This window comes from Larus michahellis, chromosome 6 (genome assembly GCF_964199755.1).
Source record: "Larus michahellis chromosome 6, bLarMic1.1, whole genome shotgun sequence".
Taxonomy (NCBI): domain Eukaryota; kingdom Metazoa; phylum Chordata; class Aves; order Charadriiformes; family Laridae; genus Larus; species Larus michahellis.
The window spans coordinates 39,829,402-39,842,337 of record NC_133901.1 but is presented as its reverse complement, the minus strand read 5'-3'; the positions used below and the strand labels follow the sequence as shown (position 1 = coordinate 39,842,337).

At 42.4% G+C, this 12,936-nt stretch overlaps 1 protein-coding gene across 6 annotated transcripts in view; it reads left to right on the top strand.

Annotated features, from left to right (window-relative positions):
- Positions 1 to 12,936, top strand: part of ARID5B (AT-rich interaction domain 5B) — a 119,145-nt gene that overhangs the window by 39,048 nt on the left and 67,161 nt on the right. For all 6 annotated transcript variants that reach the window (XM_074590220.1, XM_074590218.1, XM_074590222.1 and 3 more), the window contains one exon: positions 8,031 to 8,261. In XM_074590220.1, coding sequence (XP_074446321.1) covers positions 8,031 to 8,261 — 231 coding nt within the window. The remainder of the gene's footprint in view (positions 1 to 8,030; positions 8,262 to 12,936) is intronic.

Here is a 12,936-nt window from a genome sequence, read left to right as displayed (position 1 = left end):
CTGCTTTAGAAAGCTAATAGGGCAGTTTAAAAACCTTTCATATCGGAGTGGTTTTCTGTAGGCATACATGGCTGTTGGGGCATGGGCTGGCCTGTGCCTGTGACATGAGGAGTAAGGGGAGAAGGAAATTTTGGGAGGCAAGGAGACAGTTTCATAGCCCAACTCTGAACTTGGCCGCATCCCCAGCGTCAGCTTGCTTTTCTCCTGCTCCTACAACTACCGTTGCGGCAGTCACCTGCGGTACGGTGGGAGAGCGAACCAGTGCTTTGCAAACCCTCCATGGAGGGGGAAGATAATCCCAGCCGCGCAGCAGCTAAACAAAATGAAGGAAATGACTGGGATTGTGGGGGACAGGGAAAATGGTTGAGGTAGGAGAGAAGCCTCAACACAGAGCCCCCACCTGGTCCGTCCCCCATCTCTGGTGGAGGCAGGCAGGCAGGCAGGCTGGGGTGGCCGGAGACGGCTGCCTTCCCTCTTGAGGAAACTTAGGAAACTCTGACTTACCCAGAAATCCCCTCGACAAGGATTTCTGCCTGGCCTGTTTGCTCTCTCCCTTGCTCTCTTAAGTTGCTTGATGCTGTAGAATAAATCCTTTAAGCTCTCTCTGTCTCAGTTTCTCTCTCTGTGTAATGGGGATAATAATTTTTACTCATCTCCATAAAGCAGTTTGAGGCCTGTGGATGGAAGGGTTATATAAAAGCTGGAAATGACGATTGTCAGTCACTCTTCTTTCGAGTCTAGAAACACCTCATAAACCTGCTTCCTAAGGCGCAGGAGGATCCTGGGAGCGCAGGGTAGGAGCTGCAGTTATGAGGAGCTGAATATTGGATTAGGGTCTGAAAAAGGATGTTGAATGCCTGGTTGGAAACTTTTTCGGTATTAAATTCCTTTCGTCTTCTTCAAAAATTGGATTTATGATTCAAATTCAAAGTGATTTAATGAGAAATATTATGGAAGATTTGATTATATGGACATACTGTCAGTCATCGTTCAATATACTCTGTTCCGTCCCCGTTAAGTAGGACTAGAACAACTCAGATCCAAATCACCAACTGTAAAATGTTCTTCAGCCATGTGCTTTAAGTACGCATTAGATGGTGCTGTCTTTTTTCTTTTTTTTTTTTTTTTAATGACTGTATTGCTGTTGGGTTGAACAGTAGTTTCAATCTCCAGCAGATTTGTGAGTACTCTCTTTCTTTCAAATGTTAAACTAATCGTAGGAATTCTCTGAATGGCTGATGCTCTGCTGGTGCTGTGACAGAAAACGGAAGGCTGAGGAAGTGGCACGGAATTCTGAGAATTAGCTCTGTCTCTTCCTTGCAAAGGAAGAAATACCTGATACATGCAGAAGGGCTGTGCATTTTATTCTGTGTATTGGCAGAAATGGCTTTTGACTTTTGATCAATTTGAAAGCAATATCAGGCAGGCAAACGTCCATGTAAGAATTACAGGCAACTTGTTAACATCATCATTATCTGGTAAACATAAATGTAATCACTGTGTTCCGTATCCTGCAACACGTTGCCTTTGTTCTTGATTGCATTAGCATTCAAATAGAGGGGGCTTCTCGAAGCAAGGATGAGTAGCATGGGTCCTGCCAACAAAGCGGTATCCCTGTTGTGGCAGTAATTTACCCAAATTTATTAAACTCAAACCCACAGATTTCCTGTCCCATCTCATGGGGTTAAATTATTACTGTATTTGCATTTATCTGTGAGAGAAATATGATTCTTAGATTAGTATTTTTAGGTCTTGTGACTAATTAGCCAGCCAAGGCACACCAAGTGTTGTTACTGGAGTGAACAAAGACCATGGGAATGAAAAGGCAAGCTGGGCAGGAAAAGCCATTTTGGTAAGTCTTCCCTAATGACTGGAGAGAGCATGGACTGGTGTGCTAGAGCATGCAGAAGTAGTTTCGTGACGATGATGCGGCTACTGGAACTCCGCCGCCGCTGCTCCTAGCTCACAGCAGCCTAGTGCAAAGGGACGTGGATCCTACTGGGGCTCTGAGCCTTGTGTCTGGATTCAGTGTGTGAAGTGGTCAAGCAAGGAGCCATCCATAATCCTCCCCTGAAGGTTATTTCATTGGGAGAGCCATCCTTTCTCTCACAGGCAAGACCCAGAGAAGTAGGTGATGATTGGCATTGCTTCTTGGCCAGCTGCAGTTATGCAGATGATGATTTGGGGGTATTTGGCAGCTTATGACTGGATGATGAAGGTGTTTTCATTGCAAAATTGTTCTTAAAGGTTTTTAGGTCATAAAGACCCAGTTTCTTCTTCCTCCTTGTGGTCACTCTTTCATTGTTCTGCTGTTTCTGTTGCTCTTTGACTTTTGGGGGGGATTCAGGTTTTTTACTTAATTGTGTAGTAAGTTCATTTCTGTCTGCGGAAAGCTGTGCTGTCTCCCCTTGGGATGTTAGAACAGGCAGCTTTTGAGACGTGCAGAGCCTGTATGACCTGCAGTCCTTGGTCTGAAAGGTCAGCTACGCACATCTCCGTCTCCTCTACACCTGTGTTGTCCTGCCCATACTGCAGAAAGTCCTTGCCAAAGGAGTAGAACAGGGGAAGGAAAACTAGATCCTACCGTAAGAGCTGGAAGAGCCAAAGTCTGTTTTCACATATGAGATCAGCCTTTTTTATCTTGACGGCGAGTGTGTCTGCGGGAAGGGGATTTTTTAGCATGCATTTGGACCATTGCTTTGGCGTAGGATGGACTGCATTGTCACTTAGATGACATTTGTTTCACTCGCTTAGTTTGATCTGCAAGTTAAGCCCCTAGACTAAGCTAGTTGTCATTGATGAGGGAATAGTAGCTCCAGAGAGGGAGTTGATCCATATCTTACAAAACAGCTGGTTGGAAGGCAATGTCTCTGGCTACAGTGGGATCTGCACAACTGTTTGGACTGAAATGGCATTACTAGATGAAACGAGTCCCATCATCTGTGCTGCAGTGGGCTGCTGAGGACCGGTCTTGGGAGGGCAGTGACACCTGAACGTTGCTCTGCAGCGGTCATGAGCATCCCGTCTTGGGAGTCATGACTGTGTTCATTGAGAACAGCTAATCCTCGCCGTTGTCCCCAGTCCCTCCGGACGTCCAGGTGCATCCTCCATTACCTCTCTATCTGCTACATATTGATGATATCGTCAAAGCCGTGCATACCAGTAATGATAAACTAATTATGATACGTGTATCCTCGGGGAGGCCCCCTTAGTAACTGAGGGCAATGAAAGAAGGCAGAGTAGCCATGGCACCGTGTGGGAGAGGAGCCTGACGGACAGAGCCCTGCAGCTTCCTTCATTTTCGCTCTGTATTCCAAATAACTCCCTTGCTCAATTTGCTACCCACACACCAAAGCATTGTCCCATTTTATCTGGTTCCCTTGATACTTCCATTGCTTATCTTATGAAGATCTGTGTTAACATTTATCAAAACAAATGGCAAGCCTGGGACCTTTTAAGTAGTTTTTTTAGTTAATAAAACCAATCTTCTACTTCTGTTATGTTAAAAGTACATTATCTTTTTATTACAAACTCTCTGCAGCTCTGTCTGTTTTCCTTCTTGGCAATTTCATGACTGCTCCAGTTGATTGCTGTATGGAGAATTACAAAATCATTAAGGGTGGGGTTTTACCAGCTGACTTACAGTACAAGCCATTTCTCAAAATAACCACAACAGTGCAATACTGATGTGTAATTTACGTCACAGTATGTTTTTATGAAATAGTTTGTGGCTTATTCATTTAGATTTAGAACTGAATATCTCTTCTCTCGCTTTTTAATCAAGCTTTCTTCTTCCTTTTTTTTTTTTACTTTTTAATATTTTCCACTCCTAGGCTTGGCTTGCCTCCAATTTACCAGCTACAGTGAGGAGGAAAAAAATGATTTTTTTTTTTCTTTTGCCTGCAGTTTAACTGCTAGTGTGTTTTCCTCTTTGATGTATACATTTTTGTTAACTGCTTCGGAAGAGATGGTAGATTTGTGGTAGAATATATTGCATAAAGGTGGAGCAGAGAACTGATAAAAGAGATGCAGAAGTTTGGAATTTCAAACCATAGCAAGCGAGTGACGCTATTTAGCCTTCTGCTCTAGTACATTTCCTTTTTAAAAATGACTTTCTGTAGAACGTCTTGTAATTAGAACAGGAAATCATTGAGTAACTATAAGAAGAATAAGAGCACTTAAACTGAAAAGAAAATTACCTTCCGAGAAATTATATTCACAATTTTTTTTCCCTTAAATTTTTTTTTTCTTCCCTTCACATTACTGTGTTGGTAATGATAGTAACAGATGTACCTACTCTTATCTGTATCATTGTTCTGCTTATGTTTTCTGGGGGGAAGGGGGGGAAATCATTTTCAGTAATACAAAAAATGAATGGACAGAAAATGGGAAATGCCTAATTACAAAAAATATTCTGTGTCACAACAGAGTAGCAATTAAATTGAAACTTCAATATAATTATCAATAACAGTCGAGCCTGGAAGGGTGCCAGGCGCGTAAAGTTGGTGCTCAGCCTTTATGTGGTTGCTAGGAGCACGGCGAAAAGTATAAAGCTTAGAGAAAGGAATGTCTAACGTAATAAAGTAACAGAAGGTAGCATAAATCATTGTGAGAGCAGTTCATATTGACATTATTTTACTTAAATTGGGTCGAAACTAGACATTTAGTCTTACAAGAGGCACAAATTCATATTTCTTCTGCAGAAATAACTCTGTGCTTTCTGGGAAGAAGTGGAGTGTGCTTTCCTAGCACCAGCCTCGTACATATTTGGAATCTTTTAAGCAAAAATCTTTAAATGTTTGTTTCTGTTGGCATCCGAATGCATTTGCACTAATACGATTAAAAGAACTAAAGGGCAAAATACTTGGCAGCTTTTGCAGTTGAGGTAATTAGGTACAGGAAGGAACATGCATAGTTTTTCCATCAAGCTCTATAAAATCCTGGTGTGAAGGTCTTTTTAAAGAAAAAAAATGCTTACTGATGTTGAGAGTAGATTATGGCGGTTAGCAATAACATTATAGGCTGATGTTTCCGAAACAAGCAAACAAAAAGCGAGCTATAGTTTTGTATTTCTCTGCTCTCTCTGTAAATAGTTCTGGCTCTAGACGGATTTGTTAGGAATTCGTGCTTTTAGCAGGCTTTATTATTACTTTTTTTTCCTTTGGGGGCTTTTAATTGTCTTGCGTTACATATTAAAAATGGTTGTGCTGATTTGAAAAGTCAGTTCTTGCATAGATTCATTGTGTTTGGCATTTCATGCATCTCTTACTTACAAAGACAACTTGAAGAACATGTAATCCAACATAAATGCCAGGCTGTGCCAAATCCCAGCTCTCTTTACCCCTCACAAAGGGAACTGTTGGATTACATCTATGCATATATAGGCAGCGCTCGGAAGGCAGGGGTGGAACCTTGCCTCCTAATTACAGTTTCTCTGTTTTCAGCCCTGAAATATATAAGTAGATGAAAAATGGACATTGGAGGGGGTTATTAAAACACACAATTATGATATAAGCATGGGATTAGAGTAATTTCGGTTGAGCCTTACAAACAGCCTACTGTAGGTATTATCTTTCACTGTGTTCTCTCTGTTGAAGCTAAAATGAGATTCAGAAATACGGCATCTCGGTTTTCTAGGATCTCAGTTAAATGTTTTTAGAAATTACATTGTTTTTCTTGATTTTAATGGAATGTGATCTATGTTTTGCTCTCTCATCCTTCTCAGTGAACTCTTTCTAACCATTTTTATCAAAAATATTCAGCAATATACACTAAGCCCACCATTAAATGGCACGTGTTGTATTTTGCTAGAAGAAAAATACTTCTTTGGGCTTGCATTTTATTAGGGATTGGTCTACTTTGATTTCTATTTTCTCACGTGGGCGTGGTTGAGAAAAAAAGCCTTTGTTCCAGGAACACTCTGTTTGTCTTTCACTAAACAAATCTTCAGTTTATTCAGCGTTTGTTCATTCTTAGATTTATCTATTGAACCTGGGGTGAATAAAGAAAGGAAACAAATGCATCATAAAGTACTCACTGGAGTTGCACAAGGATGTATAAAAGTGATCCTGTAAAAAATGAGTTGATTTTAATTTATGCCAGGGGTTTGAGTTAAGCTGTCAGTTGTCAGGGGTAGAAAGTTTGTGTAATTCTGTGCAGGGACTTACAGCACATTTGTCTAGAAACTAATGGTTTACTACAAAGGCACACGGGACATACATTTATATACACCCTGTTTAAAAAGCTGACCACATCCTGGCATAAGAAAAGTGCTGTCAGATCAACAGATTCAGCTCACCACTATCTACACAAAGGTATAAAGTAGTAATAACTGTCAGGCAGGCGTGTATGAAACTCTCGAAGGAGCTAAAGGACGGATCATGTGCTTGTTAATTCCTAGAACAGTTTTCCTGATCTGATTTTTAGAGTTTCCTAATAAAGAAGCGAGCGCCTTATTCCCAGGAGCAATTGGCTCAATCGTGCTGTTGTGTCGGCTTATGGGATACTTACTTGTTGAAAACAAAGACAAGCATGACCACATCCTGATTGACTGAAAAAGGTTTTAGGGCCATAAATTTTATTTTCTTAGAAAAGTAATGTCAATGCTGTTTACCAAAATGTATTGCTCTTACTTTTTTACACAAATTGTTTGATCTCCCCATCTACGTCAGGGTAGCGGGGAAAGTTCGGAGTTTTTAAAAGTAATGGCTTTCAGGAGCTGTGCTTGTAAAAACACTACTTCCCAAGTCCGTCTGCTGGGTTGATTTTTTTTGCAGCATTGCATTCGTCTACCATGATGACATTCTAGGTGATATATCTGCTTCCAGAGGCTTTTTAAAATTTAGCCTTTTATGTGTCAACATTTCCATTGCCTCACGCAAATCAAGATGAGTTGCGCCATCGTATTTAGTTGGGGAGAACTGATCTGACATTTCTTTCAATATCTGAAGTGATTTTTACTTTAAGGGTAAGAAAGATGATTTCAGTATTGGTAATGGGATTAAATAGTAGACCTTTTGTCTCTGACAGAAGAAATAGCTGAGTTATTCAGTAATCAGAGTACAGCAGAAAACGTAAACTGCATGCTCTTATTTTGTCTTCATTGGCAAAGCCACGTTCAGTTACCCCACCAGAGGAGATAAATGAGCATAAAAAGAAGTGCTGTTAAGTACTGGCTGCGTACCCACAAATGAATAATTTCTCATGTTTGCGTCTCTGGTTGGGGTTTTTTTTGCTGTTAGGTTTCCTGCTGGTTATCATATGATGAAACTTGATAGTGATATTTCAAAATCTGCCGCCTTGATGCCTAATATCATCTAAAATCTGGGGGAATGGAAAGGTCGGAGCTCTAGATTGCTTTGTACTTTGAGCCCGCATTTTAACAATTGGAAATTCATTTGCTCGTTGTGCTCTGTAGGTGTTTTATTGAGTCCTGCTGCATTTGCAGTTAACGTGAAGAAAGTTATTTGTACCTGTTGGGGTAGCTTAGCGTCAGTGAGCAGGTGAGATCAGCCCACCTCCCCGGCCCAGGGACCCTTTGGTAGTTGCCAGTATCAGCTACTTCAAAGGAGAGTTAATAGCTGTATGCTCTGGGGCTTGTATGTTATTATTTTTAAAAGACGTTAGCTGGTGTAAACATGAGTACAGTAAGGCTGTATAGAGAGCTGAGTAAAAATGACAGATAATATTTCTATCAAAGCAGCCAAGTTGGCAAAGTATGGAGAGTACTTTGATTCAGGCCGTTGGCCAACTTCTGCAGAGCGATGTTCTCTTCCTCATCCAGGTAGAGTCCTTGTGGGCAAGCATGGGAGAACTGAACAGAAAGCCAGAAAAGAGACTGTTTCAGTAAACTTTTTTTAAATTTCTATTTTTGACCTACCTTTCAAAAACCGCTGTGCTACAAAAGATAGGTTTTGAGAAAAGACTGAACAAGTGGGCCATGGGTTTTCTGAGATGCTTGAGTTACAGCCCTTGTTTTGTATTTTTCTGACGTACTAAGAGTATTTTTTTCTTTTCTTTTTTTCTTCCAGGTGAGGATGATGAAGATTCAAACCTGCTAATTCTCAGCTACCCACAGTACTGTCGATATCGTTCCATGCTAAAACGCATTCAGGACAAGCCTTCTTCAATACTAACAGACCAGTTTGTTTTAGCCCTGGGAGGCATTGCAGTAACAAGCAAGAACCCCCAAATCTTCTATTGTCGGGATACATTTGATCATCCTACTCTAATAGAAAATGAAAGTATATGTGATGAGTTTGGTAAGTCATGTTGCAGCTATTTTCTTTTTCTCACAAGTAAAGATGTTTTTCTTCTTTTTAAACGTTCACTGATTTCCAAGGGGAAGATGTGATTCCTTTGAAGTGAGTCAATGCTGTTTATGTTTGAAATGTTAAGTACCAAATATGCTCGCTCTTCTGTGAGACTGAAGGCTTCTTGCCACTGGTGATCTTGGTATTGCAACTTGAGTTTACCACAGCCGATAATGTTACACAGGTAGGGTGTGTAGCACTGTTACTCAGTACGAGTGAAGGGATCCCTTGTCTGGATTTGAAATTTGTCTACTTAACCATTTGCCTGTAGCCTGTGTCTTTCCAGAAGCTTTACAAAGCGAGTTGGGTTTTTTTAAAGTCATTATTGGTGCAATATGGTAACAAATGCAAAATAGGAGAGACTCCCTGCGCGTCCCATTGCTGTTCCAGAGCCCATATCAACTGCGCGTGTGCTCCCAGGGCCCTGGACAAAAGTCAGATACAACTGGTGTTTCTGGCCTTCCTGGAACATGGGCTTTTTGAGTGAGGGCTTTGCCAGTGCCAGGAGCTTGATTTTACAAGTGCAGAGGCACTTCTGGGAGGTGACCTCTTAATTCCAAGGGTGTAGAGAATACTCTGCAGCTCCAGAGAAGTATGCAGCCCCTTACAGCTGGGAGAGAGGGCTGCAAGATTCAGCTCCTGATAGCTGCCAGGTGATTTCACACATTTCTTTTTTTTGTGTGTGTGTGTCTGATCAACCCAAGGGCAGCGGATGTGCTGCTGAATGTGTGGCAGAACGCATGTTGTGTACACACGCAGGGTAACTCCAGTAATGGGTCCAGTGTAATTTCTTTAGCGGTGTACCTGTGCTGTGAGAATTAAGTTTTATTACCCATAACCAGATGGATGAGCGCTGCAGCTAATGCTAGCAAAATCTGCTCGCATAGCGGTGGGCACACCTTTGCTGTGTGAGATCCCTGCACCTCTGCGAGGAAGTTCTTGTGGTCTCTTAGAGAATTTCTGATTATGCATTTAACATATAATAATGGGAGTGAGAGGGAAGGGGTTCAACAATGCCTGTGACGGGAGAATCATCTCCCCTCTTTTTCCTCTCTCTTGCACGCTGGCTTTGAGCTTGGCGCCCATTCCAGCCCTTGTTGTGTTGGCAGAGGAACGCCAACCCAACTGGTGGCGTTGGGGCATTTTGTGAGGTAGTGCAGGACGGCTCCTCTGCTGCTGCACCGATCAGCTCCCGACAGGTAGGAGAGATTCTTCTTACGCGCTGTCGCTACTGGAGCACATTCCTGCTGTGAATACTTCTAATTTTGTGATGTCAAGCTTTTGCAGGATCGGGCCCAAACTGTCAAGTCTGCTCATACTCACATAAAACGTTACAGGCTTTGAATGAACTATGAATAAAAGTGTCGGTTGCTCTTAGGGGGTGGGGGTGGTGAAAAAATGAATGAAATGCCCTGGAAGTTTGGTCCAATAACATAATAGTATCATGTTGATTTTTATTTACGCTGAGCCTCCAGCTCAGAATATAAAGTTCAGTTTTAATTGACTATCCTTCTTATATGGGAAAGGTTATTTTAGGCTTGAAGGCGTTTGATGAGCGTACCATCTGCTTTCTGTGGAGTATTTTATTCAGGGTCACTCCTTGATTGCAGGTTTGTTGAAATAGTTGGATCCATAATGTAAGTGTATCATGGAATATTAGTAATAGATGAATCAGAGATGTGGAGTGATGCAGAAACTACGCTTAGTGAACCATAGCAAGTGCTTTGTTCAGTCTCTGAAAGCTAACTATGCCATTCTCTTGACCTTTGCGAGGCAATTATCTCATTATCAAACCAGAGCCACAGAAATCTTAGCCATAGAAATTAATAATGTGTGTTTAAAATTTAGTTTGGTGTAAGAAGCAGATTTTTTTAAGTGCCCATAAAACAAAAAAAAAAATACTACTCTTTAAAAGTATTTCTTATGAAAATAATGATGTGGTAAAATTTGCGAGCCCTGCTGTGTTAGGAAGAAAAAACTGGCCAATGTATGGTTCCGTTTCTGTATTGCAAAATGTATGGTGTCAATTATACTACCTTTGTTGAAGGCAACAGGCAAAGTGCTATTTTATCCTTTTCTTCGCTAGCAGGACAATAAAATGTACAACACTTCGTTATACAAACAGTTTACATTGATATCATGTAGATTGATGTCACATGTGGAAAGTGATGACTGCTAAAGCTAAACAGAGACAGGGTGGTACAGTAGATAAATGGATTACTCTAAGGCACTGGTATTTATCAGTCAAATCTGAGGGGAGACCAGATTACAGAAATGTGACTAAAATTCTTAAAAGGTGTCTATAAGGAGATCCAGACACATTTAATTTGAAGGGTTTGGCTATTCCTTACCTTGCAAATGAAAGAAGTGTGCAGAAGAATGAGAGAGGAACACGTGTATTTCCCCATCACCTGAAATTTTCCAAACTCTGGAGCGAGTCCAAAATTTGGGAAATATGGTCTACTGATGTCTTTATGCGAGAAGTGCTGGCTTCTGATAGGGATGCCAGGTCTTCTTCAGAAACGTTGCTGTTGGGGAAGGTGTTACACGTTCTCTGAGTGTTGGAGTACTGTGCGACAGATAGAGCGTGTCACAAGTGAGACGCCAGGAACACCTTTACAAAGAGCCCCATTCACCGCAGCGTGTAAGCTGTTGTCCTTGTTAGGCAGTTTTAATACAGAAAAACGTTTTTTCCAGGAAGTATTCTCTCTACTTTTTTTATATATATTTTTAACAAAAACGTTTTGTTCAGCTCTGACTCCTTCTCATCCTCCCCCTTTTCTTCCCCATTCTATGGGGGTTAACAAAAACTAAATAAAGCAGGAAATGAGGAAGAAAAGTTAAGTTTTGTTGACAATAAATAATGTTATTTTGGTGTGGGATTTTTTTTCTTTTTTAAGTAGAAGAGGTATGTAAATGCTGTCTGTCAGCTCCTGAAGAGATGCTTTGATGCTTCAGGCAGTGCCATGCGGATGGCTTCTGTATTTCCATAGGGCTTTTGTAAATGTTAGGCTGTGGTGAGCTTCCACTCCGGCTTCGGTGTGGGCTGCCACAGCCAGGACCTGCTGCCGATGCTGTGGCTACGTGTGTCTGCCTCCCTCCTGCCTGTCCACTGCTGTATGGCATGTGCCCAGGTGGTTTGGGCAGGAATATTCAGGACTGATTTCCTTGCAGAGTCCTTTTCTGATTCTCCTCGAACTCGGTTCAGTGTGCCACAGCATCCCATCAAGGAGGCCACTGGAGAAGTGGGCTGCTGAGGAATTGGCTTGGCAGCTGGAGAGCCTCAAACATTGGCATCTATTTCTTTTCAGCCTCCCAGGGAAGGACTTGCTCTGCGTTTAAAGGGGAAAGACTGCTGTGAGTGGGAAGCCTCCTGCTCCCATTCTTGTTGGTATAACTACCGATTAGTTAATCTAACTGCCTTGGAGGGTTCCCCTCCAGAATGCAGATAGTCTCAAAAGCTTGCTTCTCTTCAGAAAGCAGAAGACATAAGCCGTGCTTGGATGGCTTGATAGCCAAAGTTCATGGATATGACCACAGTCAGACTGTGTACTTCCTCCTGAAGTAGAAGCAATGGGGGGTCCTCACCAGCGTGAAACAGTCCACGTGGGTAATGAAATGCTGGTGTTGGTGGTTAGGAACAAGAAATCTGGGATTTTGAATGTGCACAGGAGGCTGGAGTGGAGTTGTCCACGGTCAAACTGAAGCAGAAAGGCTTGAGCCCTGCCTGGCGGTGCCACCGGCCCGTGCAGGTTTGCAGGTGGGCACTGAGTGAGGGCCAGGGGGAGACCTCGGGATGGACCCGGGCAGCAGTGGCAGCCGAGTCCCTGCCACGGTCCTGCGGGCCATGTCTGCCCAAGGGAGGGACCAGCTGGATGTGAGCAAACGGGATCAGTTCCCTCCTTTTATTTCTCTGTCCAGACTAGAGTTCACCTACGCATTCCTTTATCTAACTGCTGCTATTAATTGGCATGTGGAAAAAAACAAACCCCTATTTCCTCATTCTCCTGCTCTCTTAAAATAAAAAAATAATATGTACCAGCTGAACAATTCATTTCTCTTCAATTTGAGATCATTGGTAAAGACTTTTTTCAGAATCTTTTTCATTTATTAGCCTCTGGGGTTACTGTTATTGAATAACTTTTGTAAACGTATATAATTTACTGGCATTTGCTGTGCGGTCATCTATGCTGCAAGAGAGAAGGAATGAAAAAATAGGGATCCTAATAGTTTTCATTATAGACTGAAGAGATCTAACAGGAGGCAAAGCTGCTTGTGCAGCATCCAGAAGGTGTATCTGAGGGTCCCTGGGCAGAAACGGGTGTGCAGGTGTTGCTGGAGCGCACACACGTTCTGCGTTTCCTTGTCCGAAGAAGGTGACTTGGCCTTCTACTGGACTCACGCCTACTCCACCGCTTGGAGGGACTTCCAGGGCGCATTGATGAGTGTGGACCCTTTCCCAACCCGGCTGTGGGCTGCATTGCCAAATGCGCATGGGCCCCCACAGCAAGGGAGCGCAGAGATGAGTCTGTCAGCGTCACCTCCACCTTCTCCAGGCCTGGGGGCTCAGCACAGCTCAGAAGCAGGAGGGTCAGGTGCTTGGGTGATGGTGGATTTCTACAGC